The 27,071-nt window shown below is 33.7% G+C and overlaps 3 protein-coding genes across 6 annotated transcripts; 2 read left to right on the top strand and 1 right to left on the bottom strand.

Moving 5' to 3' along the window:
- The first annotated feature begins 2,349 nt into the window (after positions 1 to 2,349).
- On the top strand, positions 2,350 to 4,242 carry LOC112278576 (small ribosomal subunit protein uS17). The gene is made up of 6 exons (XM_024512180.3): positions 2,350 to 2,424; positions 2,602 to 2,642; positions 2,785 to 2,885; positions 3,403 to 3,547; positions 3,696 to 3,785; positions 3,918 to 4,242. Exons 1-6 carry the CDS (start codon positions 2,413 to 2,415, stop codon positions 4,009 to 4,011), a joined length of 483 nt encoding a protein of 160 aa, XP_024367948.1. The 5' UTR covers positions 2,350 to 2,412; the 3' UTR covers positions 4,012 to 4,242.
- Positions 4,243 to 5,838: 1,596 nt separating this feature from the next.
- LOC112287893 (chlorophyll a-b binding protein, chloroplastic) lies at positions 5,839 to 7,211 on the top strand. Its single transcript, NM_001426584.1, has 2 exons — positions 5,839 to 6,075; positions 6,437 to 7,211. Exons 1-2 carry the CDS (start codon positions 5,924 to 5,926, stop codon positions 7,086 to 7,088), a joined length of 804 nt encoding a protein of 267 aa, NP_001413513.1. The 5' UTR covers positions 5,839 to 5,923; the 3' UTR covers positions 7,089 to 7,211.
- Positions 7,212 to 23,407: 16,196 nt separating this feature from the next.
- Positions 23,408 to 27,071, bottom strand: LOC112287862 (C-type lectin receptor-like tyrosine-protein kinase At1g52310). Of its 4 annotated transcripts, none has more exons than XM_024531417.3 (6): positions 26,976 to 27,071; positions 25,898 to 26,009; positions 25,429 to 25,637; positions 24,951 to 25,176; positions 24,170 to 24,755; positions 23,408 to 24,060 (listed from the first exon to the last, which is right to left on the bottom strand). In XM_024531417.3, the coding sequence occupies exons 2-6, from the start codon at positions 25,983 to 25,985 to the stop codon at positions 23,424 to 23,426; spliced, it is 1,746 nt and encodes a 581-aa protein (XP_024387185.1). In that variant the 5' UTR covers positions 25,986 to 26,009; positions 26,976 to 27,071; the 3' UTR covers positions 23,408 to 23,423. The 4 variants fall into 4 exon arrangements, with proteins under 4 accessions (XP_024387185.1, XP_024387186.1, XP_090109537.1 ...); XM_024531418.3 differs by having other exon boundaries at positions 24,951 to 25,173; positions 26,976 to 27,069; XM_090253411.1 differs by lacking the exon at positions 26,976 to 27,071 and having other exon boundaries at positions 25,898 to 26,637.

Raw genomic sequence — 27,071 nt, 5'->3', positions numbered from 1 at the left:
TTAGCCATGTGCCATACATGTTAATAGCTTGAAGAACAAGCTAACTATGTGGCGCATACATAGAAAACTTGTCTTCTAAGCTAAGGCATGTGTCTTGCAAAATCAACACATATTAGAGGTCCTATAGAACATTGTCATGTAGCTCTTAGTTAGATAGTATATATAGAGGCAAGAATGAAGACCTCTTTGCTCTTACCAACTCTTTATTGCTTCTAGTCTAGATTCAAGAGTCTTTAGTTTCCTTGTCTTTTGGCAATAGCCATTCCAGTTTTCTTTTAATATATATACTATTTTATTTTTATTTTGTTATTTTTCTTTTGATACAAATTTCTTAAGTTTATGCATCTTCTTCCAGTTCATGTTTTTGACACAAGCACATTGACATATCCAGAAAAAAAATTCTTATACATCTACTATAATACTTATAAAATCCTCAAATATATAAGCTTTTTTTTATTTCTTGAAATCCAAAATCACTAAAAACATCTCTCACTTTGAAAAGCTCTCAAAATTCAATATTTCTTTATATAACTTCAAACCAAAGCTAAAAAAACCTTTTTAAAGTTGTCCTTCTAACCTTGCTTTTTGATTTGCAAGAAAAATCCCAAAAATACCATAAGTGATCAGTTTTGCAGCTCATGATCTGCTTTTGATCTTAGTTTAAATAAGTCTTCTTTGGGTATCAATTCTTTGTTTTTTAAGATATTTTTTGCTATAAAATATTCTTAAATTTCTTCTAAAAATATTTTTATTATTTAATTTTATAATCTATTTTTTTTTTACCTTATTTATGGCCATACAAAGTATAGAGAAGCCTATTTTGCAGAAAGTAGTATTAGCATTCATTAATTTTTCTACCTCTTTGACTATTATTTATATTTCTAAGATAATTTGCTATAATATTTTTTGACGCAATACTTCTATAATATGATTATTCTTTTTTATTTTTTTCCTAGTAATTATGTTACAATACAATAGTATGTCTATAAAGCTTCTAAAAAGATTCTTTATAAATAATTATCAAATTTATTAACTTCTACCTACCTTAATATAATTCTTTTAAGTTTAGTGAATATGTATGTTTTTGATAAGAATACTTTTGTTGTAGATTACATTTATTATTTATAATATTTATATTTAATATAACATCTTTAATATTTTAGATTTTTTTTTGAATATAAGTAATAATCTTAATTTTTTGTTAATTACAACATAGATATATTTAATAATAAAGATAATTTTATAAAAGTTATCAACATTAAATATAAAAAAAAAAATCTATAGAAAAATAATCTATCTTTATCTATTTATATCACAAGTATGATATAGTCCATGAAAACCATGTTAATTAAACTTCTATTTAAATTTTTAAAGTTATTTATTAGTTTATAGAAATACTATTAAAAAAATATATCTAAAATTTTATAATATTTTATAGATTTAAATATTCTAAAAAAAAAAAATTCAATTATCAAATTTAAAATTTCCAATTTTAGAAAATAAATTATAACTTATTCATAAATTAAAGTATAATTTTAAATTTATTTTTAGAAAAAACTAACCAAATAATAAATTCTAATAAAGGAAATTAATATTGGAAGTTACATAAGTAATAGAATAGGTTCTTTTTTTGGATTGTTGATATTGTTGACAATATATAAATTGTATTGGCTTATAAATTCATACAAGTTAGTAATAATTGTTATGGACAGAAATATTATTTTATTGATAATTTATGTCATTTTATTTTATTACTTTTCTAAAATATTATTCATATATGCTGTTTTTTTGAAATTATAACACAATAGCTGATTATTTACAAATAATAAGTATTTTCCAACTAATAACATTTTTTAAATTATTGTGGAATACAATTAGATTTTCTAAGTATCTATAGACTTTCAAAGATTAAGTTTTTTGCAATCATTAATTCTTTTACAACAAATCAAGTTTTAATTAAACATTATAGTATTGTTCTAAAAAAAAATATATCTTAAATTTTATAATGTTTGTGTGTTAATATAAAAATCAAGTAAGATTATATGTAAATTGTATATTCAATGGATGTATGATGTATTTTCTATGTTATATTATTAGTATTTATTTAATTTTTAAAACTCTAAAAATAACATATATACGAGTTTATTGATGCTATTAATAAACTCAGTATACGTAACAATATACCTATGGATTTTAATAAGAAGTATTTGGTAAACACAGCAGTAATTCGTGTACAGAATGATCGTGGAAGTGGTCATGTTCTGTGACAGAATGGTCGTGCCCTAAATCTCGTCCAGCTTCAACTGCCATAAGAGCCGCGCAAGCTCATCTATCATTCTCTTTCGCAATTTTGCACCTTCGCCTTCGTCGTGCATCCTCCGCTTCGTCCCTCGATCAACCAGCTCAAGCACCATGGCGGAGCAGGTGCTGTTGGATGTCACATAGTTGATCGTCTGAAGTAGTTTTCTTCCTTTGGTAATCTTTGCACTAGAGGTTGTGGAGTGCGGTTCAAATTGTAGGTTTAGGGGTTTGGATTCCGAAGGTTTTGCCGATGGTTTGTGGGCTTCGTTTTCAAATATTTGTTTATTTAATTGTTTCCAGACCGAGAAGTCGTTTCTGAAGCAGCCCAAGGTCTTTCTCAGGTATGGTCTTGTAACTGTCTTGCACTTCCTAGTGTGTGTTGTGATAGATTTGGTTTGTCAGTTTAGCGACATTTTTGGTATAAATAATGTAGTTGGGTACCTTAGGTTACAAACTGCTCTGTTTTAAAAAAATAAATTACAGCACGAAGGCTTCGTCGAAGGGAAAGGCAGCAGGGAAGGCTGGAACTCGATTCTGGAAGAATGTAGGTCTTGGCTTTAAGACTCCCCGGGAAGCTATCGAAGGTATTCCTTATTATAATTATCAACTTAATCCTACTGGCCTAAATCTTACTTATCTTCTGAATTTTATTGCGGACTGAAGAATCTGGTGGAAATTTGTGGTAAGATGGTTTGCACCGATCATCTTTAATGCTGCAGTAGCATAGTTTGGAAACTCAATAAGATCTAATCGTGTCTCCGTCGCCGAAGAGGTCGTTGTACTATTGTCACGTCAGTCATGAATAACGAGTGCCTTTTATGACATTCCTGGTGACTTATGAGGGTTTATTAACATGTCCGATTTTCATTTGTGGACCTCACTGTACATTAAGGTGGTTCACACTTTTATGTAAAGAAGCAAAAGTCTTGAAATGCTTTCCTGCTTCTTTAATTGGTATTCTCTCCATGAATCAGTATGTCCAGAACAGTAGATACGAGTTTTAGTAGCCATCGAGTTTCGTGACCTAGGGTTTGGATTTCTTTGAAACGGATGTCTAGTTTCCTCACTCCCTAATTTGAGGAAGGGCACCCCTGCTATTAGGTACATACATCGACAAGAAGTGCCCCTTCACTGGAGATGTTTCTATCCGAGGGCGCATCCTTACCGGAACTGTCAACTGCACTAAAATGACCCGTACGATTACCATCCGACGGGACTACCTTCACTTCGTTAGAAAGTATCAGAGGTGGGTTTTCCTTGCCCCTTTCAATTCGCATTGTTTAATTGCTTGACTCCATAATATCTGCAGGATTACTGTTTTGAATGAACTTGAGATCAATTGTGCGACACGTGCATTGACTATTTTCCCATCATGACTTGAATTCCTCTTGCAGGTACGAGAAGAGGCACTCAAACTTGGCCGCCCACGTCTCCCCTGCTTTCCGTGTTAAGGAGGGTGACAAGGTCATCATTGGCCAATGCAGGTTAGTTCTTTGCCTCTACCTTAAATGAATATCAGTTCTTTATACTGAACTAAATGGTTGCCACCTAAAAATTACAATGAGAGCATTTTTTGAGTGACTTTCTGAAAGCCAACCCGCATTTGTTTTTCTCAGGCCTCTGTCGAAGACCGTGAGATTTAACGTTCTGAAGGTGATTCCCATGGGCGCTTCAGACGGAGGAAACAAGAAGGTGTTTACAGCTGTTTAAATTATTAGGCGTCTTTCATGCACGAGTGGGTGCTGGTTGGGATTTCTGTCTCACTCACTTATGGAACGTGCAGAACCACTTGGATTAATTATCACAGGATGTTTTTGCCCATACCTGAAGACTTATTCTGGGGATACAAGACTAGGCATATTTTAGCTTGTCGTGATGGTTCTCTTCTTCAATTGTGTTCAATTTTTAACTTAACTACAATTTCTATTCAAATTGACAATAGCTATCCGTATTAAAGAGGGATTTCAACAAACAACACAGTCTCTTAAATAACTGAAAAAGCTTCCATGAATAACTCAGCTACTTTGTCTTGGACGACTTAAATGCTCTCCAACTCAATGCAAACTAACCCTGTGCTATCTCCACGACCTTGAAAAATAATCGCTATCTCCACGACCTTGAAAAACAATCGCTGCAGTGCCATTTGAAGTCTCCAAGCTCCAGACAAGTGGAAGAAAGGTATTACTCAGCACAATCATCTACTCGTCTGGGGCGACTATGAAAAACCACGAGAGAAAGTGACTTGTTCGCTTTACACACTTAGTATTCATTCAGTTGGTGTACTATTCAACGTGTGCAACCTCCAACGAGAAATAGGAGGAAATTGAAAAGTGCCATGAACCTACGACAATCCTGTACACAATTCGCGTGAACATGCTCTACAAATCCCTCCGCATGAGCAGTATGATACACAATAATTAGCAATCAGGCCTGCGTTTCTACCTCGAATCAATTTTTCAAATTTCCGTACAACTAACACGTCATCTTGAGGACAAAATGCGAAGGAAATCAGGACTCGAATTTACGAAACTACGTGGTGAACCGAGACCAAATGCAAAATAACCCTGTACTATCCCCATGATCTTGAAAAAAAATCGCTGTAGTGCCACTTGAAGACTCCTATCTCCAGACAGGTTGTAGGATGGTTTTACACAGCATAATCATCTACGCGTCTAGAGTGTCTAGCACCTAACACGAGAGATAGTGACTTGTTCGCTTCAAACCTTTAGTATTCATCAAGTTGGCGTATTTTACAACGTACGCAGCCAAGAACGAGAAATAGGTGGAAATCGGAAACTGCCATTAATCTACGACCATCCTGTACAGGATGCATGTGAACATGCTCTTCAAATGTCTCCGCATGAGCAGTGTGGTACTCATGAAGTAGCAATCAGGCCTGAGTTATCTACCTCGAACCAATAGTTCAAATTCCTTACAATAAACACGTCACCTTGTGAACAGAATGCGAAGGAAACGATGACTAGAAATTACGGAACTACAAAGTGAACAGGAAGCATACACTATCAAAAGATAAAATGTATTTCTCTGTTTGCCAAACGTGAACTTCCTGTGCGATGAGCCTCATAAAGCCAGCTACTAGGCCTCCATGATGATGTTTCTTAAGGTGCCTTAGACAAACAAGAAGGATATCAAGTTTTCCGACCAAGAGTAGAATGAGACTTGTGTCAGGACGAAGACATCGACATTTGCTTTTATCTGAGCTCCGAGTGCGAAAGATCCTGAACTTCGCGGTTTGTGAGGCTGGCGGACCACCAGCGGAACAAACTCCACAGAAGGGCCATGTTGGTGACGATGCTGGGAAAGGAATGCCACATTCATCTGGTTTTGATGGAAGCGGAACCCGTTTCCGTGGCTGCCAGCAGCGTCCAAGACGACCAACCTGATGGGAATTTCATCCAGATTGTCTCGCTATCCTGGTGGAGCTCGCCTTCTCCAATCCGCTCGCGATACAACTGCCCCGAACATGATTTGCGCTGGACGAAGTCCTTATAAAGCCCTGGCCCGGGGCTGAATGACGGCATCGAGGCAGTCAAGCGAGTCCGCTTCATCTGTGCATTTGATACTTGTAAGACATCTCCCGTTGAGGAACGTGGGTGTAAACATGGCAGCAGCTACCGCAATGCACTCGACAGCCTTGGCTGGGCAGAGTCTGGTGAAGCCCGTGAACGAGCTGTCCCGCAAGGTTGGCAATGTCGAGGCCCGCGTCACAATGCGGCGAACCGTGAGCAAGTCCGCTGGCAGCGATAGCATCTGGTACTGGCTCTACCTCAGAAACTCGTAGTTGACAGTCTTGGGTGCTTGATGGTTGTGTTGGGATTGAGTTGGCTGTGATGTGGTGGATGGAATTGGGTTTGTTGGCAACTGGAGGCTCACGCCCGACGCGTCCAATTTGTGGTTAGAACCGAGTGCCGGGAATGGCACTCGTCTAGGGGTTGCGGTGGATTGAGTTATCCCCTCTCTGATGAGGCGCAGAACTGGGAGGTGGAGGCCGGCAGTGAAACTCTGACCAATGTTGGGGTTGCAAGGGAGCCCCATTCCGAGAGAGTGCATTGTGAATGTGGAATCCGGGATAGGGCGAACCGATGTCTAAGTGGAAATTGGTACTGGTGGTCAGGTACGGAGCTGACAGGCCAAAGTTCTTGGGCCCATTCTCCGGCGAGACCCCGTCATATCTGAATGGCGAGTTCGCCGGCGACTACGGATGGGACACCGCTGGACTGTCGTCAGACCCGGAGACGTTCGCCCGGAACAGGGAGCTGGAGGTCATCCACGCCCGTTGGGCGATGTTGGGGGCTTTGGGGTGCCTGACCCCTGAGCTGTTGGCGAAGAGCGGTGTGAAGTTCGGCGAGGCGGTGTGGTTCAAGGCCGGAGCTCAGATCTTCAGCGAGGGGGGGTTGGACTACCTGGGCAACCCCAGCCTGGTGCACGCTCAGAGCATTTTGGCGATCTGGGCATGCCAGGTGGTGCTGATGGGAGCCGTGGAGGGGTACCGTGTTGCGGGAGGACCGTTGGGCGAGGTGACGGACCCCATCTACCCTGGAGGCTCATTCGACCCCCTGGGTTTGGCTGACGACCCGGACACGTTCGCAGAGTTGAAGGTGAAGGAGATCAAAAACGGGCGATTGGCGATGTTTTCGATGTTCGGGTTCTTCGTGCAGGCGATCGTGACCGGAAAGGGCCCATTGGAGAACTTGAACGACCACTTGGCGGACCCGGTGGCCAACAACGCATGGGCGTACGCCACCAACTTCACCCCCGGGAACTAGATAGTGCATCCGTCGAAATCACTTGAGAGTAGGACATTGAGATGGTTACGATATTTTCTGTGTTTTGGGTCGCCCCCAATGTATTCTAAGTAATGCGAATTCGAAGAACCTTCCGTTTGTGAGACCTGGAGTGGTGTTTGGTAAGCCACGACGATCTGTGTCCGATGGTTTGCTGTGTTATTGAAGTTGTATGGCGCAATTCCCAAATTGCTTTGTCATGGATGTATCGTTAATATCTTCAGTAACTCTTACGTCTTTCACTTACTGTCAGCGCTAAATAGACTGTGTGAATGATCTTGCACCAATGTGTATTGCTGCAAGCTCAATGGGAGCAAATATGTATTACCCCTGTTTCTGCGACATATGGGGTGAAAGATATATCAATTGGCAAGTGAAGCTTAGTTATCTATAATCTGTGATTGTAGCCTACAGTAGCCTCTGTAATATGTGTTGTCAACTCAATTCAGTGTAAACAATTACGGTTCTATATCTCTACATTAATTCACCATTTTCTATCCAAATGCCTATGTCCACTTAGCTAATTGCTATGATATATGTTGCATATATAACCTATTGATATACCTTTCACCCCTAATGACAAAATTGAAAGAAGGCAATTGAATATGCCGAGGATGTATATACCGTAGTACAGGCTGAATAATATGCTTTAACTTTTGCGTCTGCAAAATGGATGTTGATCAACATTTTCATAGACAGGGAATATAACCAAATGGCACCAATAATTTTAATCCATGTACATGTAGAAGTTGTTATCAATAATTTGTGTAACAAATGATCACTTTTAGAGACATGTCATTTCTGAACCACAACTATTGCATTTTTAAAGAAAAATCCGAATTTTCAGAATTACATTAGAAAGCAATCAAACTCAATAAATCATGATTGTTACAACCTCAAATCTCTGTAACAACCCATATTAGAATAAAAATTGTTGTAGCTCAATATATACATATATATATATTGAGCTACATATTGAACTGTATTGAGCTATATATATATATATATATTGAAGATTAGCAAGATCTTACATAGTTGCCACCACATAGAGTTAAACCATAGTAAGTTGCTAATAATCAAAAGATAACAAAAGCTTAAAAGATGTTACTATGGTAGCGGCTAGGATTTTAGGTGGCATCTAGGATAAGAAGAATCTAAGGTTTAGTTGGATGTAAGAAAGAAGGATGAAAATGATTAAGTTCATTTATAATTGATGTAAACTCTAGCTATAAGTAAAGAGTGTTGGAAGTAAGAGTCATCTTACTCCACACTTCATTTTGTATGTAATCTTGCTAGTATTGAGTGTTGTAGCTTCTGACTTTTCTTTCTTCAATAGGTTATGGACTCACTCACATTCCTTTGTGAGTTTTTTTGAAGTTTTATGAAGTCTTTGTTGTTGTGTGGAATAGATCACATTATTATTGCTGATATTAGGATTTTAAAACTTCTAACTTTTAGATTCAGATCTAGATCTAGATCTTTGTTTGCTCTTACTTGTTAAATACATCTTGGATTCAGGGTTTGATTTGCACCTTATGGTGATGTTATAGAATACTACTGTTGTGTTTTCTTATTGATTAAGATTCTTAGTTGATTAACTTTGTAGTTTCATGTGTTAAAAGAACTTAAGGTGCTTAAAAGTCCTCTTATAGTATCTAGAGGTGATTTGTAAGCATAAAAGTAATAGAAGAGTGACAAATCTAGTTTGATATGTTTATATTCATCATTGAACTTGTAAGAGGTCTTAGAAGTGAAGTTGAAAGTATTTTGAAAGTGAAAACAATAGTTTATTCACAAAGAGGGCATTTTGAGATTTTAAAGCAGCAACTCTTTCTTGCTTATTTTGAGAGGTTTAGAACTATTTCTCTTGATCTTTTTTGATACATCTCTTCCTAAAACATGGCTTTAAGTGAAAGTGAAGGCCTGAGAGTAATTGAAAAGTTTAGAGGTGAAAATTTCTACCATTGGAAGATCAAATTAGAACTTTTGTTGGCTTCTTTGGACCTATGGAATATTGTAGATGAAAGTGAAGAGCCTCCAAGCATGCATGCTGATATAAAGGAAAAGAAGGACTACAAACGTTGTGAAAAGAAGGCCTTTGGATTGATTGCATGCAATGCAGATGAAGCCAACTTCTACCACATTATCTCTTGCAAAGGACCAGCGGAAGCATAGAAGACTCTTTGCAACATCTATGAGAGCAAGAACTTATCTAACATCATCTATATAGGGAAGAAGTTCTTTACATGTAAGATAGAAGGAGGTGAAGACACCATGACACACATCAACAAGATGACGACACTTGTAAATTAGCTTGTAATTGTTGACAAGCCCTTAGAAGAAGCAAATGTTGTCATGACTCTATTTATGAGCTTGCCAAAATCCTACAACTATCTCATTGTAGTTTTGGAATCCATCAAGTTGAAAGAACTTACAATGGACTACGTGATAGCAAGACTTAGCCATGAAGTAACCAAGAAGAAAGAAAAAGAGTCTCAAAGTAAAGATTAAGCACTCTACTCACAACAAGATAAGGACAACTATTCAAGCCAACGAGGTAATGTCAAAAATTGCTTCATTTGTGGCAAAATAAAATATTTTTCTTGAAATTACTACAAAGATAAAAAAAAAATGGAATAAGAGAATATAAATAATGTACAAGATACATTTGGAGGACAAGATTATGCATTCATGGCAACAAACAGGACCTTTATGGCTGCCATGTCAAGATGGATTGTAGATTTAGGCTGTTTCAAGCATATGACACCTTATAAGTATTCATTTGATACTTATGAAGCTATTTCAAAATCAAATGTGATTTTGGCAGATAGTAGCACATGTAAAGCCATTGGAATTGATTCTATTATGGTAGAGGATGTTGTGAATAGACAAACCAATAGAATCAGATTAAAAAATGTGCTCCATGTACCTAAGATGAAGTAAAACTTACTTTCAGTGAGTAAACTTGTAATATAAGGTTTTATGGTTCAATTCAACAAGAATGGATATTTTGTAAAAACATTGTATGGAAACATAGTTGCCAAAGGCTCTAGAGAGGGAAATTTGTACTATCTCAAGTGTAAGAAGGTTAATAGAGTAGAAGTAGCTGCATTTGCTGAGTTTACATCAAAGCAAGATTAATTGAATATATGGCATGGTTGTCTTGACGATTTGAACGTGAAGAGCATGAAAAAGCTTAAGTCTATGGTAAGTGATTTAAATCTTGGAAAAACAAGCCAAAATGTAATACAACTTACATGTGAAGGATGCATACAAGGCAAACACAAAAAATGCCTCATTTCTAAGTGGTGTAGCAATATGTCCTACAAAGTTATTAAAAATTATCTATTCTGATGTATATGGACCTATAAAGAATATAAGTATTGGAAGGGTAAGGTATTTACTCATTTCTATTCATGATTTCTAAAAAAAAAATTGGATTTATATTCTTAAAGCAAAGAGTGATTGGTTTTGGAAGTTTAAGGAGTTTAAAGTATTTGTTGAAAAACAAAGTAAGTGCAAGATCAAAGTGCTACATACAAACAATGGAGGTGAGTACATATCTAAGCAATTTGATGTTTATTTGAAGAATGAAGGAATTGCTAGACAAACAACAACTCCATATATTCCACAAAAAAATGGTATTGCTGAAAGCACAAACTGAACAATTGTGGAGATGGCAAGAAACATGCTTCATGTTCAAAATTTTGAAGTATGAATTTAGGATGAAAGTTGTGGTGAATGTAGTATATACAAGGAATAGGTATTCAACAAGTGTTCTTACATCAATGACAGAATAAGAAGCTTGGAGTAGAAGACAACCTTGCATTTTACATATGAGGACCTTTGGATGCATTACATATGCAAAGACACCAGATTGTATGAGGTCCAAATTTGATGCAAAAGATACAAAGTGTGTTTTCTTAGGATATTGTGAAGGTACGAAGGCATATAGGCTAATGTATTTGGACACCAAAAAGATCATCAAAAGTCGTCATGTTGAGTTTTTAGAATATAAAAGTACTTGTAAGTACTTGGAAATGTGTCCAAGTGGGAGTAATGATGTATTTGTGGACACATCTCTAATTTCAGCAACAAAAGAAGAAGTTGAAGAAAATAAAGATGATAAAGGTGTGAATGAAGATGAAGAGGCAAAGAAGATGAAAAAGAAGGCCTTACAAATTCTAAGGACCAACAATGAAGATGTTGAAGATTATGATGATGATGATGATAATGAAGAGTATTAATTTTTAAGTGAAAAAAGACAAGCTTTAAGAGAGAAAAAGCTTAGAAGAGAACTTAGAGTACAACAAGCTGAATTTTCTTCAAATCAAAAAAAAAAAAAAAAAAAAAAAAAAAAAACCTTGTGGCAAATGATAGAAGAACCATATTTTTTCTCAAATAAGTGAAAAATATGCAAATGTTGCTTTCTTTGCTGATCCGTTGTCTTTGTGTGATGCTATAAAGTTCCAAGATGAAATTAAGTGAGAGAAGGCTATGGAAGAAAAATACCAATCTCTTAAGAACAATGATATATGGGAATTGGTACTTTTTCTACCTAATTAATCTAGTGTTGGTTCTAAGTGGGTATTTAGGACTAAAAGAGATGTAATGGATATGGTGGTGAGGCACAAGGCAAGATTAGTTGCCAAAAGATATTCATAAGTTACTAGAATTGACTTCAATGAGACTTATGCACTTGTTGCCAAATTCACCACCATTAAGACCATTGTGGCAATTGGAGCAGCAATAGATCTTGAAATGCATCAAATGGATGTGAAGACAATCTTTTTGAATGGAGAATTATAGGAAGACATCTACATAGATCAACCTCAAGGATTTGCACAATAAGGCAAAGAACACCTTGTATGCAAGTTGAAGAAATCCTTATATGAATTGAAACAATTACCAAGAGCATTGTACCAACGTATGAATATATTTTTTTGTCAATGAGTGATTTGTAAGTAATGAAACTGATCATTCATTATATGTGATGTAATCTAAAGAGTTCTTATTGATTGTAATCCTCTATATTGATGATTTGACCATCTTGGCTAATAATATGGAAAAGATGGATTGAATGAAGGCCATATTAGAAAAAGAGTATGATATGAGTGATTTGGGAGAGCTCCACTATTACTTAGGAATGGAATTTATAAGAAATTGTGACAACAAGACCATTACAATGAATCAAACCAAGTATATTAAAGAAGTGTTGAAAGAATTTAATATAGAGGAGTGCAAGCCCATTGAAACTACTTTAGAGGCCAAGTTGAAGTTGATGAAGCTTATGGATGAAGAGTATGCAAAAGTTGAAGGTGAGATGCAAAGTATTCTATACAAGACAGCAATAGGCTCACTTATGTATGTAATGGTGGCCATAAAAGTGGATCTTGCATTTAATATGAGTGTTAAGAGGCAACACATGTCTAAGGCAAGACCTTTGTATTGGGCAATGGTAAAAAATATATTGATGTACTTAAAAGGTACAAAGAACTTCAAATTGTGCCTTGGTGGTAATAATATTGATTTGCAAGGATATTGTGATACGGATTCAGTTGAAGATATAAATGATAGAAGATCTACAATGAGATATGTATCTTTTATTGGAGTGGGAGACATTTCATGGAGTTGCAAGAAACAACCTACCATTCCAAGATCAACCATAGAGACTGAGTACATGATAACAAGTCATTGTACAATGAAAGCATATTGAATAAGACAACTCTTAGAATACATTGGAATAGTGCAATTGGAAGCAACTCCAATAATGTGTGACAATCAAAGATGTCTTGCATTTGATAAGAATCTAAAGCACCATTCAAGAACCAAACACATTGATGTTCAACATCATTTCATATGAGAAAAAATTAAAGATGGAATAATAGGTATGAAGTATTATACTACAAAAGACATGCTTGTTGATGTGCTTACAATAGCATTGGTGAAGGATAGATACCTCAAGTTGATAGAGGCATTAGGCTTAAAAGCCTTTTAACAATTAGCAAAGTGGAAGTGTTGAAGATCAGCAAGATCTTGTATAGTTGCCACCACATAGAGTTAAACCATAGTAAGTTGTTAATAGTCAAAAGATAAAAAAGAGTTAAAAGTTATTACTATGGTTGCGGCTAGAATTTTTAGGTGGCAGTTAGGATAAGAAAAATCTAAGATTTAATTGGATGTAAGAAAAAATGATGAAAGTTATTAAGTTCATCTATAATTAATGTAAACTCTAGCTATAAGTAAAGAATGTTGGAAGTGAGAGTCATCTTACTCCATACTTCATTTTATGAGCAACCTTGCTAATGCTAAGTATTGTGGCTTCTAACTTCTCTTTCTTCAATAATAAATATATATATATATATATATATATATATATATATATATATATATAATTAGTAGAAACTTGTGCCATTGGCCATAAAAAAAGTATAATAGATTAATTTTTGGTTGCTAAGTCAAAAATTGACCACTTCTAAAGAAATATTAATCAAGAAAAAAATATATATATGAGTATATGCATAACAATAGAACCATTTATATTTCTTTAATGTAATTGGCAAACATATACATACTTTTTTATTACAAATATAAAATAACTAAGTTAAAATAATTTCTAGATAAACTACATCTATAGTGGTATTTTTGTCTTTATTATTTTCAAGATGTAAGAACTTCATCATATTTGGAGAAACACATTGTGAAAAGACAACATACAATTGTTCATGTACAAACATTGTGTTTCTATAATATATTCCTACTTTCTTTAATGACTATCTTTGAGATTTGTTAATAGTCACTGCAAATCCCACCTTTATTAGAAAGTACCTTTGTTACCTAAATATACATGCACATCTGAAAATGTATATATATATGTATATAATGTTATGATTTGTTTTGCAAATTTACAACAAAGCTACTTATATCCAACTTTTTTCATAATGTTCTATTGAATGTCATTGTTATTGTGAATAGAAAAAATAAATGAAAATAGAAAATTTATATTTAAAATATTTAGATAAATGAGAAATCAAGTCATGGTGTAGCAAATGCAAGCTTCACAAATATGGACAAAATACAAAGCGATCAATTAATCAACATGGAACTAATTATTTTAATATTATAATAAAAAAATTTATAATAGTGATTTTATATTAATTTAAAATATGACTTAAAATAACTTTAAAAAATATAATATGTGGCTAGAAATTTAAAAATTATCATATATGTATATATAATTCTTTATAAAAATGTGTAATGATTTTAATTTTATTTCTAACATTGTATCCTTTGATATTACTACATAATACAGTTGAAAACACATACTTGATTTTTTCCTTAAATTTTAAGTCAATCACCTATTGTAATTAAAATGATTTATCTTAAAATTAAAAATTAACAAAAAAATCAACATCAATTTATTTTATAAATTTTATTTTAATTACATTTTTTTTTTCCTTATAACACATCTATAAAAAAAATAATAAAAAAATAATAAAAAATATAGCATATAATAATAATAATTAAGCTAATCTGATTTTGGAAATACAATGAAAAAAGAAAAAATAATTAAAATTTAACATGGTTCAGAAACATATTCACACAATCAATAATTTTCATGTACCTTTCTATTTATTGTGCTGTAAAAATGATTACAAAATTGATATTGTGATTGCCATAACTGTGGAATAGTATATATGAAGAAAATATGAAAAATTGTATAACTGAATAGTACATGATATGAATGTCAAAATTATATTTTTTGAGACATTGAAGAGAATAAAAAAAATGTAAAATTTATTTACAAACCAGAATTGTTAAGAATAGCAGTAGCTAAAATCTAAGTGATATCCACTTTGTTCTAAGATTATTATATTATGAATCATGTTCATTTTGAACTATAGGAAAGAACTTTCAGAAGGAAGGCTTCTAATCAGAATGTCTGTTTTGCATAAGTGATGTTCATCATTCTGAAGATATGATACCTTTTGATATTTGTAATTTTGGCAAAGAAATTAATATTGGAAAATTTTACATATATCAAGTTTGAATGATTTATTTCTTATCTTATTTATTCCAATATGTAAGTTCGATCTTCATTGTAATGCATTTAAACTTTGAAGTAGGTCATTGAACTATCTAATAATGTTTGTTTATTTTTTGAATTTTTATTATTGAATTTTGATTCATTTTTTTTGTATTCCTTATTATAAATTTAATCTAAAACTTTATGCAAATACATCATTTAATCTTATATAGATTGAAACCAAATTATAAGTTGTACTTCCAAATTTAATTTAATTTTTTAATTATATATCATATTATGCAATTAAATCTAAATATTATAATTGTATGCAGCTAGAATTTAGGATTTTATTTGCTTTGAGTGTTTGATATTATAATCATAAATTTTTAAAAAATAATAATAGAATCAAAAGATATATTTCAATTTTTTTCTTATAATTTTAAATAAGATTATGTAAGTTCATAAGATGTTTATATTAATTAGATAAAAAAAACTTAATAGAATCATATATGGTATATAGTTTTTTCTTTAAGAAGCTATAAAGAGATTTTTTAGTCATAGATTATATATTTAAAATTCTATAAATGTACCATATGGCTATTGAAATTATTTATACCTTTAGAATGTTATATTGGAAGCAATTTACATCTTGATGCTTAAGCCACAAGCCTGATGGTATTTAAAAAGCTTCCACAAGACATTTTTGGTAGTTAGTATTAAAAGCAATACCAAGGCTATTCTATCACTATTAAAAAAAGCTTATACAGCTTTATGATGGTCTTCAAATGATAGTTTTAGTAGAACTCTTTGTTAGATTTATAACTATTGTGATTGCAATATTAGAGACATGGTCATCAATACAAACCTATATATATATATATATAAAAAAATATAAAAATATATATATATATGAAGACAACAATATTATAGTAAAGAAGATAGCAAAGCATTACTCTTAGAGACATGATGATGACAAATTTGATATCAAAAAATGGTATAAAACGTAGAAGATTAAAAAAACATGATTAACATTAAATCTAATTCAATAATAAAAAATATCTTAAGAATGGATTATTTTAGCTTACATAATTTTAACATCCTTAAAGAGTACCATACATTGAAACTATAATATATATATATATATATATATATATATATATATATAGTCATTATAAATATTTTTGAAAGAGCAATTGAATTATTCATGGTTAATATGTATGTAAAGACAATACATACGTAGAGACATAATTAAAAAAAAGAAAAACTCTTCAAATTTGATAGCCATAATAAAGAGTAGCATTAGAGTATTATTTATTAATAGTATTCATGTTACCTTTGATTTTTTATTCTAAATTTATATACTTTACTTTGACTTCATTATACTTTGAATCTTAATTTAGTAATACTTTGGAGGGATTTGATACTTTGGAATTATTTCATACAAAAATGGAAAATGTTCTTAGTATGGACCCTCTTCCAAAAGAGTCATTTAATATGTAGAAAGACATGAAAAGATGTTAAGATTGATTTATGCATACCTTAGATTATGCAGTTGGTAGGTATTATTTTAATAAGGATCACATTGTTGTATTATAATATTGCTATGTGATAAAAGATAAAAATATAAATTCTAATATTAAAGAATCTAATAGAAAGATATAGAAGAAAATTATGGATAAAAAATTGATAGATAGTAAAAGCTTTTATTGTGATTGTTACCTTTTATATTTAAAAAAAAAAAAAAAAAAAAAAAAAAAAATACTTCTACTTATTTTGTATGGCCATAAATAAGGCAAAACAAAGTAGATTTGAAAATAAATTATTATAAGCATCTTAAGAAGAAAATTGAGAGTAGATTGAAGTAAAAAGTACCTTGAGAAACAAAAAATTAATATCCTAAGAAGACAAATTGTGAAGCAATGTTGAAATCAGACACACTTATGGCAAATCTAGAGTTCTTTGATTGATTAGAGAGTGATTTTTTAGAAAAATCATAATATAAATTTTTTTTGGGCATTAGTTTTGAATGATTTGAATTTATGATAAATTTGTAAAGGATTTGCAAAGGTAGGATATTTTTGAAGTGACTTTGAGTTTTGAGAAATATATAAGATGTATACTTTGAAGAATTTTGTAAGATTGGTACATGATCTAAGGATGAAATTTTTCATGTATAAAATTGTAGTTCTTTTGTATATTTTTTATGAGTTTGAGCTTAATCAAAGTATTTATTTATTAATTATTAAACATTCAAATGTATTAGAATTTCAAAAACTAGAATTTAGAGGATTAGTGAGAATTTCTAAGATTTTCATTAATATTCTTATAAGATTAAGATCAAATTTTTTACACTATTAGTAGATTTAATGTTTAATAATTTTATAAAATTTAAAAGCATTTAGATAGTAAAATCAAGAGATATTGGTGCAAAGAGATTGGCATTAAAATTAGAAAAGAAAGCCAACTAATATCCATATATATATTATGAATTGCATCTTTTATGTGGTAATTTCAATTGTCTTTAAATTTTTTTTTTTTAACTCAAGTAAGTAATTGAGAGGTTTGCAAATTTTGAGAGAAAATCTATAGCTAAAATATTAGTTATTAAGGTCTTAATCTATTGTAGAATTTGACTTAGAATTTTAGATTTTATTAGGACTTTATTAGATTTTGGTTAGAATTTACTTAGAGATTTTTTAAAAATTATTTTAAATACTATTAGAATTTTGTTAAGATTTATTTAGGATTTATTTAGAATTTCTTTAGTATTTTTAGTTTTATTTTTTGAGATTTTTTATTTTTAGTATTTCTTTACTATTACTTTATAATTTCTTCATGTTTCTTTTATAATTTCTTTAAGGCTTCTTTTAGATTTGAATAAGATTTTATTATGATTGTTAAAATCTAAATAAAACTTGTTTAGGATTTTATTAAAGTTGTTAAGATCTTGTTGTTGTAATTTCTAATTTGCTTTTAACAACCAAATATCCAATATATTTTCAAGCAAGACTTTATGTAATACAATAAAGTCATCTTCAAGTGTGAGTGAGATCATACTTTAGTAGATTTGAAGCAGATTTTTGTTAATGTAATTTAGCCATGTAGCTAACAAGGTGCTTATTTCACTTATATGCTTATTATTTGTAAATAAACAAACACTTGCACTTATTAGTTTAAAATAACAGTCACAATCATGGTCCATTTGCATCTCTGGTAGGACATTTAATTGCTTGTTGCCTCCAACTTTTACAAAAAGATTTAACTACTCAAATACATATTGCAAGAATAGCTCTAAGGAATTTTGTCACTATATCATAGAAATAGAATTCTACAAGTTTAGTAGTTGTATTCACTATCTACAATAATTGCATATACTATCAACACATATATAAATATAATGAAAAAATAAGATTAATTATTTATTTGTTGTTCATTTTAGATGTATATAACTTGCAAAAAAATATCTATACAATATAATTATAGATTGCATATACAAAACAAAAAAATTCAAAACTGTTATATTATAAGTTATTGGTGTCACAAATTTTAATATATCCTTCACAATTGTGATTGCATATTTCCAAGAAAAAATACAACCATTCTTACATTGGGCATTGATGCAATTTTTTTTATGTACAAAGTATTGTGGATTGTTAGCATTGGGGCTAATAAGGACTTAGCACTCATAAATACTATTGAAGATTTCTTTTCCACATCCAAGATTTTGCTTTATGTTTAATATATTCAAAGAAACCATATTGGCCAATTGTAAGAAATATTTTCTATTTGAAAAAGCTGATGGTTGGTCTATCTTACTTACAAAATAGACGAAGGTAATAAATTCTTCTTTGAAGGAAGTATTTGATATACAATGGATAAACTCTTGTATTATGTTTGCTTCCACTCCTTAAATATATATATATATATATATATATATATATATATATATATCTTTAAAAAATTTGGATTTTTTATAAAGAATAATTTGTTAAATTTTGGACAAATAATACTTTCTACCATGGCTATGTGACCACATTGCATGCAAGAGCACAACACTTTGCCTTAAAGTTGTACATCAAAGTCTCTACAAAAGATCTCCATAATGTGCAAATTTTTCTATGTCTTCTTTTTTATAATACAAATAGAGCAATTAAAATATAAGACAACTTTGAGCATTTGTATATACATCACCATCATAACATTATTTTTTTCAAGAGTGTTCTTATGAAGGTGTTGATGCACGCTCTCAATCTTGTGTTTGAGTAGTATTACTTTGTTATAACATCCTTAGATATCAATAGTAATTCATATTGAGGTGCATCTATAACTACACTTAAACTTCTTTACTAACATTGAATTAAGAAGGTATTGCATCATAAAAAAAGTCTTAATAGTTGGTGGTCTCTTTAGCCAATATTATTTGATGAATTTGCCACTTTTTATGGCTAAATTCACTCTAAAGAGAATTGTTGTTGCTATTAAATGAAATCTTGTCTTTCAAGAGGTTGGTCAGATATGCAAGCTTGTTGCACTATATGAAGAGCAAAAGATATGCATAAAGCTTTTGGACTTAGGAACAATGACTATGGATTTAGAGAACCATTCAATAAACTATCTGAAAGGTTGTGTACATAATTCAAAAAATAAGACAAATCTACACTCTATACATGTCAAAGGCACTAGTACAAATGTGTACCTTTGCCAATATTGCAAAAGCATTAGACATAACATCCATTCTTTCTCTTTTCACAATATTCAAGCTTCACAACCTTTTGCTGCTACATGGCTGATTGAGTTTGATTTATTTACAATCAACTCAAATTAATTATCAATTAATTTTAATTTATTGCCAATTGACTTCAATTAATAGTAGAAGTATTGCAATCTCATTTGAATATATTTTGGTTTTGAAGTTATCTATTGATTATGTAGTTTGTATAGAAGTTTAAAATAGAATTTTATTTTAATAAGCTAATATACTTTGCTTTGTACTTTTGTGTTAATGGAAGCATGTTTATTTATAAAAATAAATATTATTTGTACTTGAATGCGCATAATTTAAATTTGTACTTAAAAAACCATCTTAATTCTCTCATCTTGATATTTTTTTATTCAATATCTATGACAATTATTTAATATCTCTATCGATTGCTTAATATCATTGACTATTGTTGCTATATATAACCATTGCTTGATATTTGTAACTATTGCTTCATATCCGTGACTATGCCTCCAATAATTACATTTGCCACATTTGCACATGTTTTGCTATTTGTAAGATGTGGCAATTTTTTTTTATAACAAGCAAAAAAAATCAATACAATACCTACTAACATTGTCTACAATAGTTGGCTATATACTACATAGTATTTTTAAAAAAATCATTTCAAAAAAATTATGAACTTTCTTTTAAACAATACATAGTCCTATAAAATAAAACATATACATATAGTATTGGCATCCAAAAGCTTTCTTCAACGTAAAACATTAGATAGGTAGATTTACAAAAAGACAATAAGATAACTTATAGAAAATATATTATTGTCTTTTTTTTCACTTTGGCTTAGCAAAGAAAAAACTTCTTCAAATGTTCCAATCTTCAAAATAACTTCTACACTCATATTTTCAACCTTAATTTTGTAGATTAATTCCCACAAGTTATCTAATTTAAATAGCTTGAGGTGCATAATATAAGTATTTTACAAGAAATAATTTTATATCAGTAACAAAAATAAATCTAACAACTATAAATAATAATAATAATAATAATAATAATAATAATTGATATAATCCTTCAAATTTACAAATATGATCCTTACACATGAATTTGTTACATAGAAAAGGGTTGTTTTTACTTAGAGCATCATATAGACTACACAACACATGTCCATACTTGATTCCACCCACACAAGTGCATGTGCTCACAAAAATTCGACTTGGCTAATCCAAACATATTTTTTTATTAGCAGGATCTTATGCAACATTATTCCATGCATCTATGCAAAAGATAATGTTTCAATTTTGCTGAGTTGGCATAGACCTTTTCGCTTAGGCACATTATTAAATTCCATCTTTAAACATGTTCACTATACTAACATTGAATTATGTCACCTACCATTGTAATACTCAAGACCAAGGTTTTACCACTATTTGGCCATTAAAGTTTTGAAGATTGTGAATCCAAGTCAATTGATAATAGATAGCAAGAGATAGTTAGAATTGCATAATAGATAGCAAGAGCAGCATCTAGAGTCTTAGAGAGGATATCAAAATCTTACTTCCTACGTCAATTGCACCATATCCACTTGAAGATATTAAAAATGGTTCTTCTGCTTTTTTTCATTCTTAAAATTAAGATTTAGGATGAAAAGGGCTAGAAAAACAAAAAGAAGATTAGAACCACCAATCTCCTACCATTCCATCTTCTCATCCATCTAAACTTCAAACCTTTAAGTCTTGTTGAATTGACTAAATTGTGAACATTATGGATATTGGTTGATAAGTGAACATCAAAGAGAGCTCAATTAGATTGAGTCATAGATATCAATGATATTAGCTAAGTTGGAGATATCTTAATTAAGTCACTTTAGCTGAGTCATAGGCACCAATATTTGATTCAATGATATAGCGCCATTCAAATTCACTCTAAACTTTGTATGTAATTTTGATTTACAATATTCGACTAATGTTATGTGCTCTTTGTTCAACACTAATTTAAAAAACTTGATTTAATTTGGAAGTATTCACAATAGCATCATTGCCTCTAAAAATTTGATTATTAGCAGCTTTTGCAACCAATTTTGCAACAAGGCTTAGTAATAATGATAATCATGTGAATTTAGGGCTTTATGTAAGAGATTGAAGAGGAGAATTGCAAGTTCAAAGCAATTGATAGTGGAAAGCTAGTTAGTTGAGTAAACATGAGGTATTGGCTTGCAAATAGAAGAAGACTTTATTAGAGTGTTTTTTAGTGAAGGAAACTCAAGTACATACTCACTTTCATTCTTTTCCTTGCTTACAAGATCTAATGCAAAAAAAATCACCATTTAGTTGTCTTTACATAGCCATGTTTGAAGTCTTTGGAAGGTACCATTGTCTCATTTAAATTGTAATACATTGTATGGTATGCAATATTTAGTTCTTTTTATTTCTCTTGAATCTAAAAAAAGTATTGGATTATTTTTGAAACTCCCTTAGATGCAAGAAAATGGTCATGTTGCACAATACTATGGTCTAAAAGCAGAGACAAGTATGAAGATAATGCAACATGGTAAAATTATAAGTTAATACATCATCTATTGGTTTCTTGTGTGATTCATCTATCCAAGGTTTCTATTGGGAAATTACAATGCATCTGAAATATACAAACTCTTGTCATTGTCTTTATTGTGGTTTAAAAAGCTTGTTTTTAGTACCACAATTTTTTTCTCCTTTTCAAATTTGCATGTCTTGATGCTACATTGGATGAACTTGGCAATTTTGCTACAACTCAAATAGAAGATTCAAATATTGGATTGTTGCTATTGCCAACAATGCTGTGGCGAATATTGCAGAAGGCATTGATAAAAACATCCTTAATAAAACATCCATGGATAAGTGCCCATGAATAATCCAATTACTCTTCTAATGATGTTTATAATGCCACATTGCATCTTAACAATGTATTTTTCAATTCCAGATACATTTGAGTACTGGTATATTCAAGTAATAATTTATTAATCCATGATTCTCATGATGGATGGGTCAAATTCACAACTTGTGGGGTCATTGTTTAATTATGCTCAGCCAGCCTATCAAGGGCTTCAGATTTACAAGCATTCCCATACCATGTACTATTCGTACATTATCCAGTAACAGTCTTTAAATAATCCCACCAGGAAGGGAGTGATGCAGTAAATTCATCTTCTTCAACCAAGGTATAATCGACCGAAATGTACATAGACTAGAATTGACCTCCGGTATTAAACTCTTTCTGTTGGTAAAGTTTAAGACCTGTGAATGTTGAAATATGAAACGATTCGATTGTATGTACAAATGAAGAGGACGGGCTACTTTTCCTTTGATTATCAGGTGCACAGATTTTCCTCGTCTTGATATCGAGTTGAATGGGTATAACAGCCACTAGTACACTGAAAGCATTTTAGAACAAACAGTATATCGAGTCCTAACGATGTGAAAGACAGTAACGAGTTATTCCGGACAAGGGGAAATTATGTACAGCATCACAAAATATACACAAGCATAGTGCTGATACACGGTAGGCACATTGAGGATATACAGAAAGCAAGTATCTATGAAAGGACCTCTGTAATTTCAATTTCAACAGAGGATGTATTATCGCCAAGATTGGCGACGTTAATGTGCTCAGAGCTATTTACTAGAGGTCGAGGTGTTGGATTCTGTGCACGGTTCAGTAGGAGAGGCACAAGCCCTTGTCTCAGCTGCATTAGCTGGTGCACGACATACGACATGCGTGGCCGACTTGCAGGGACATGCTGAGTGCAAGCGTAAACCAAGTCCACACAACACTGAATTTGAGCTATATCGGGAATAGTCTGGATGGTTGGATCCAAAAGCTCGAGAAATCGCTGGGCTTGGACAAGTGGAGTGGCCCACTCGAATGTGCTTTGCCACTCGGAGGGCTCCGCTCCATCCACTGTTGGTTTGCGCCCTGTGATGAGCTCCAGCAGTAAGACTCCATAGCTGTACACATCACTCCTAGTAGTGAGTTCATTTCTGTACACGAATTCGGGGGCCAGATAGCCATACGTCCCGGCAATCACTGTGCGACCTACAGTTGCCTCACGCAATACCAGCCTGCTCAGACCCACCCCCAGAATGTGAGCATCAAAATGTTCGTCCAGAAGTACATTGCTAGCTCGCACATCCCTGTGGACCACATGTGGCTTAAGTATGTCATGTAGATATCTGCAATGCCACACATGCTGTAAGTTAGAACGTCTGTAAGTGCAATACTTCTGTTGTTTTCAATTCCAGAGTACGTAAAGTCAGAGAGACAGAGGAGGAAACAACTTACGCAAGGCCCTGAGCAAGGGTTGTGGCAATACGCATTCGCTGATCCCAGTCCAGCGCTGGAACTACCGGAGATCTGTAATGTAACCGTTGGTCGAGAGACCCATTTGGCAGGTACTCATACACAATATAACCTTGACGATTCTCATATGCACAGCCTCTAACGGCCACCAAATTGGGCTGTTTCAGCCGGGCTATACGCAGCACATCATACACAAATTCCTTCTGCGATTGAAGTGGTGTCCGTTGAAACCTCTTGACTGCAACCAAGGTGCCGTCTGAAAGCACACCCCTGTAAGTTCCCCTGTTCGCATCCTGACTACTACCGAGCAAATTTGCTTCAGAAAAGTTTCCTGTCATTGCCTCTAACTCTCTGATTGTGTACAACCTAAATGCGGGTTGCAGTAGCCCGCTCGCACTAGATAGTTCTGCAAGCTTGCAACGACGAGACCTCCGCCGCCTTTTGCTGCGTCTGTACGCCAAAAGAAAAGCCACAATAGCTGTTGTGGTAACGGCAAGAATTGTGCATACTGAGATCAGAATGATAGGATACTCCCTGTGAGATTGATTGGGAGACGTGCATTCTGACTCTGAGAAGAAAGAACAATAATGCAGTTTAGAAGCGTCTCAAAAGAATCGTAATAGGATATCAACCATACATCGAATGAAGTTTACTAACTGCGCACAGCAGAATGTCTAAAAGCACTAGTGACATTGAAAGACATAGCCATAGAAACTAGACCAGTCCAAGCTAACAAGGTGGGTGGCAAAAGTGATTAACTGACCTGGTCCAATGGCACAAAGAAACGAATGAGAGGAAGAACAAAAATCCCACTTAACCCCCGCCCTTGTGACAACTGTACACAAAAGGGGTGATGCTGGATTAGAACAGGTCGTGCCTGTGCAACTTCCATTTGGTAGTGGCGGTACCCAGAGTAAATCAATATCGTGAGTGGTTTCACAGTAGCTCCATTTCCACTGTCTGACGCCATTTTCAGCCTGAAGAATCTGCTGATCCAGATTTCCGGTCATAGTTAGGACATCCCTCCACAGCGTATTACTGAGCAAACCCAGCTGACCTGAGCGTAAGATCAGGTACTAAACGCAGCAACCAGATAATGCAATTGTCATTTGAGCATGAAGAATGGGTTAAATGCACATTTCTCCATCACTGGTCACGAGCAACCCATTCGTAGAATCTAAGCACCACACAACAATACTTCACACAAACCATAAGGTAACAGAGGCAAAACAGTGGTTCACCTCTTGGCCCCCAACCCAACACCCATCCAGAGCCCCGGCACCACAAATCGCCTGAACAAAATAAAACTCGTCCAGCGTATTCAATGACGCAAGATGACCTCCTTTAGCTTTGCAAGCAGTCTCTGAATCTGACCATGTACTAAGATTGATCATCAAAGAAAGACAAACATCCTCATTGTATCCTTTCTGCCACCCTGAGGGACAAGTTCCTGTCAGAAAGACCATCGCAAATGATTCAGAAAAACAGGCAGATGTGTGATGAGACAATCAAGAGGTGCATTAAACGCATCATCTCAACAAACCAAGTCCACAAGATAACCAGCCCTCGACGTAATCATCAAATAGCAACTATCACGCCAGCTGGTTTGAGCTACTGCAAGCAGAAAAAAACTTAGAACCCATCAATAATGGCAACGGTCACCTGGAAGAGTCAATAGAGGAAGGCTCAACCACGAGGCCTGGAACTTACCGCAATGCGAAAGAGGAACGAGGTGAAAAAGGCAGCACGCCAGCAGCAGGTACTGTACTCGTCCTGTGCCTGACAGGCATGCCTTCATGCCCTACCTACTTGCCAGACCAAACTACACACATGCAGTTATAGCGTGTCACTCTACAAGACACCGACTTCTTTGCGAAGAACCTAACTTCAGTTCTTCTTGTGAAAAACAGTGACAACAAGTTGAATGAACAGCCACCATTCAACCATTACACAGATATGTTAAGGGTAAGGACATCCCCAACGTCTCCCAAGTCACTACTTATCCTGAAGCAGGTGATCGTGTGCATACTCAAGAACGTGTAAAGACGTGATATCCTCTTGAAGCTTCAGCTGACACGACTCAGAGCTCAGACAACTTGTGCATTAACACAGCACAATTAAATCCAGCACTTCTACCAGCTCAACTACAGCTACTGTCCAGAAGCTGAGAATTTATCCAAAGACTGCTGTAGAACCTGCATACCCTCTTCCTCAGACCTCAGCACCGGAAAAGGCTACCAAACAATCTCAATTGCCCCACCAGGATGCTATATACCACAACCACAGCACAAGCCTTCACCCTAAAATTTCACACATTAAAAAAAAAAAAAAAAAAAAAAAAAAAAAAAATGAATATCATACACTACACTGGACCAGCCTACATGGTCATCAGCCATCGACAACCGACAACACCAAATAGTCAACTCCGCGCTAGACCTCCACCACGACCACGGAAGTCAAACGAAATGCAATCGAGCCACTCACGGGTAGAGAGAGAAGCAGACAGAACTAGGAGAAGTGGAGCAGACAACGTCGTGGTTTATGCAGACACACTCCCTCTCTCTCATTCAATCTCACTCCTCCGCGCCCAAACGCTGGCCCCGACAAAACCCAAAAACCCGCTAAGAACGCTAAGCGCCCAAATCCACGACGCCGCGAGCCAGCCCCCGGCCCCGGTAACTGCCGTCGGAGCACGACCGCAGCAGAGAGCATCACAGCCGGGCGGGGCCGAACGCCATAGCCGAGGCTTTGCCACAACGCTCAACAACAGCAGCAAAAGCAAACTCACCGGCTGAGTGGTGCCTCCACGGGAGAGTAATACTGACCCACGCCGGAGTCAGGAAGCGGCCTCTTGATTCAAGGGGGGAGAGACGATGGGAGGGGA

The sequence above is a fragment of the Physcomitrium patens genome, chromosome 10 (assembly GCF_059467195.1).
Source record: "Physcomitrium patens ecotype Gransden chromosome 10, ASM5946719v1, whole genome shotgun sequence".
NCBI classification, from domain to species: Eukaryota; Viridiplantae; Streptophyta; class Bryopsida; order Funariales; family Funariaceae; genus Physcomitrium; species Physcomitrium patens.
The sequence above is the reverse complement of the archived record's forward strand: the minus strand, read 5'-3'. Positions and strand labels throughout refer to the sequence as shown.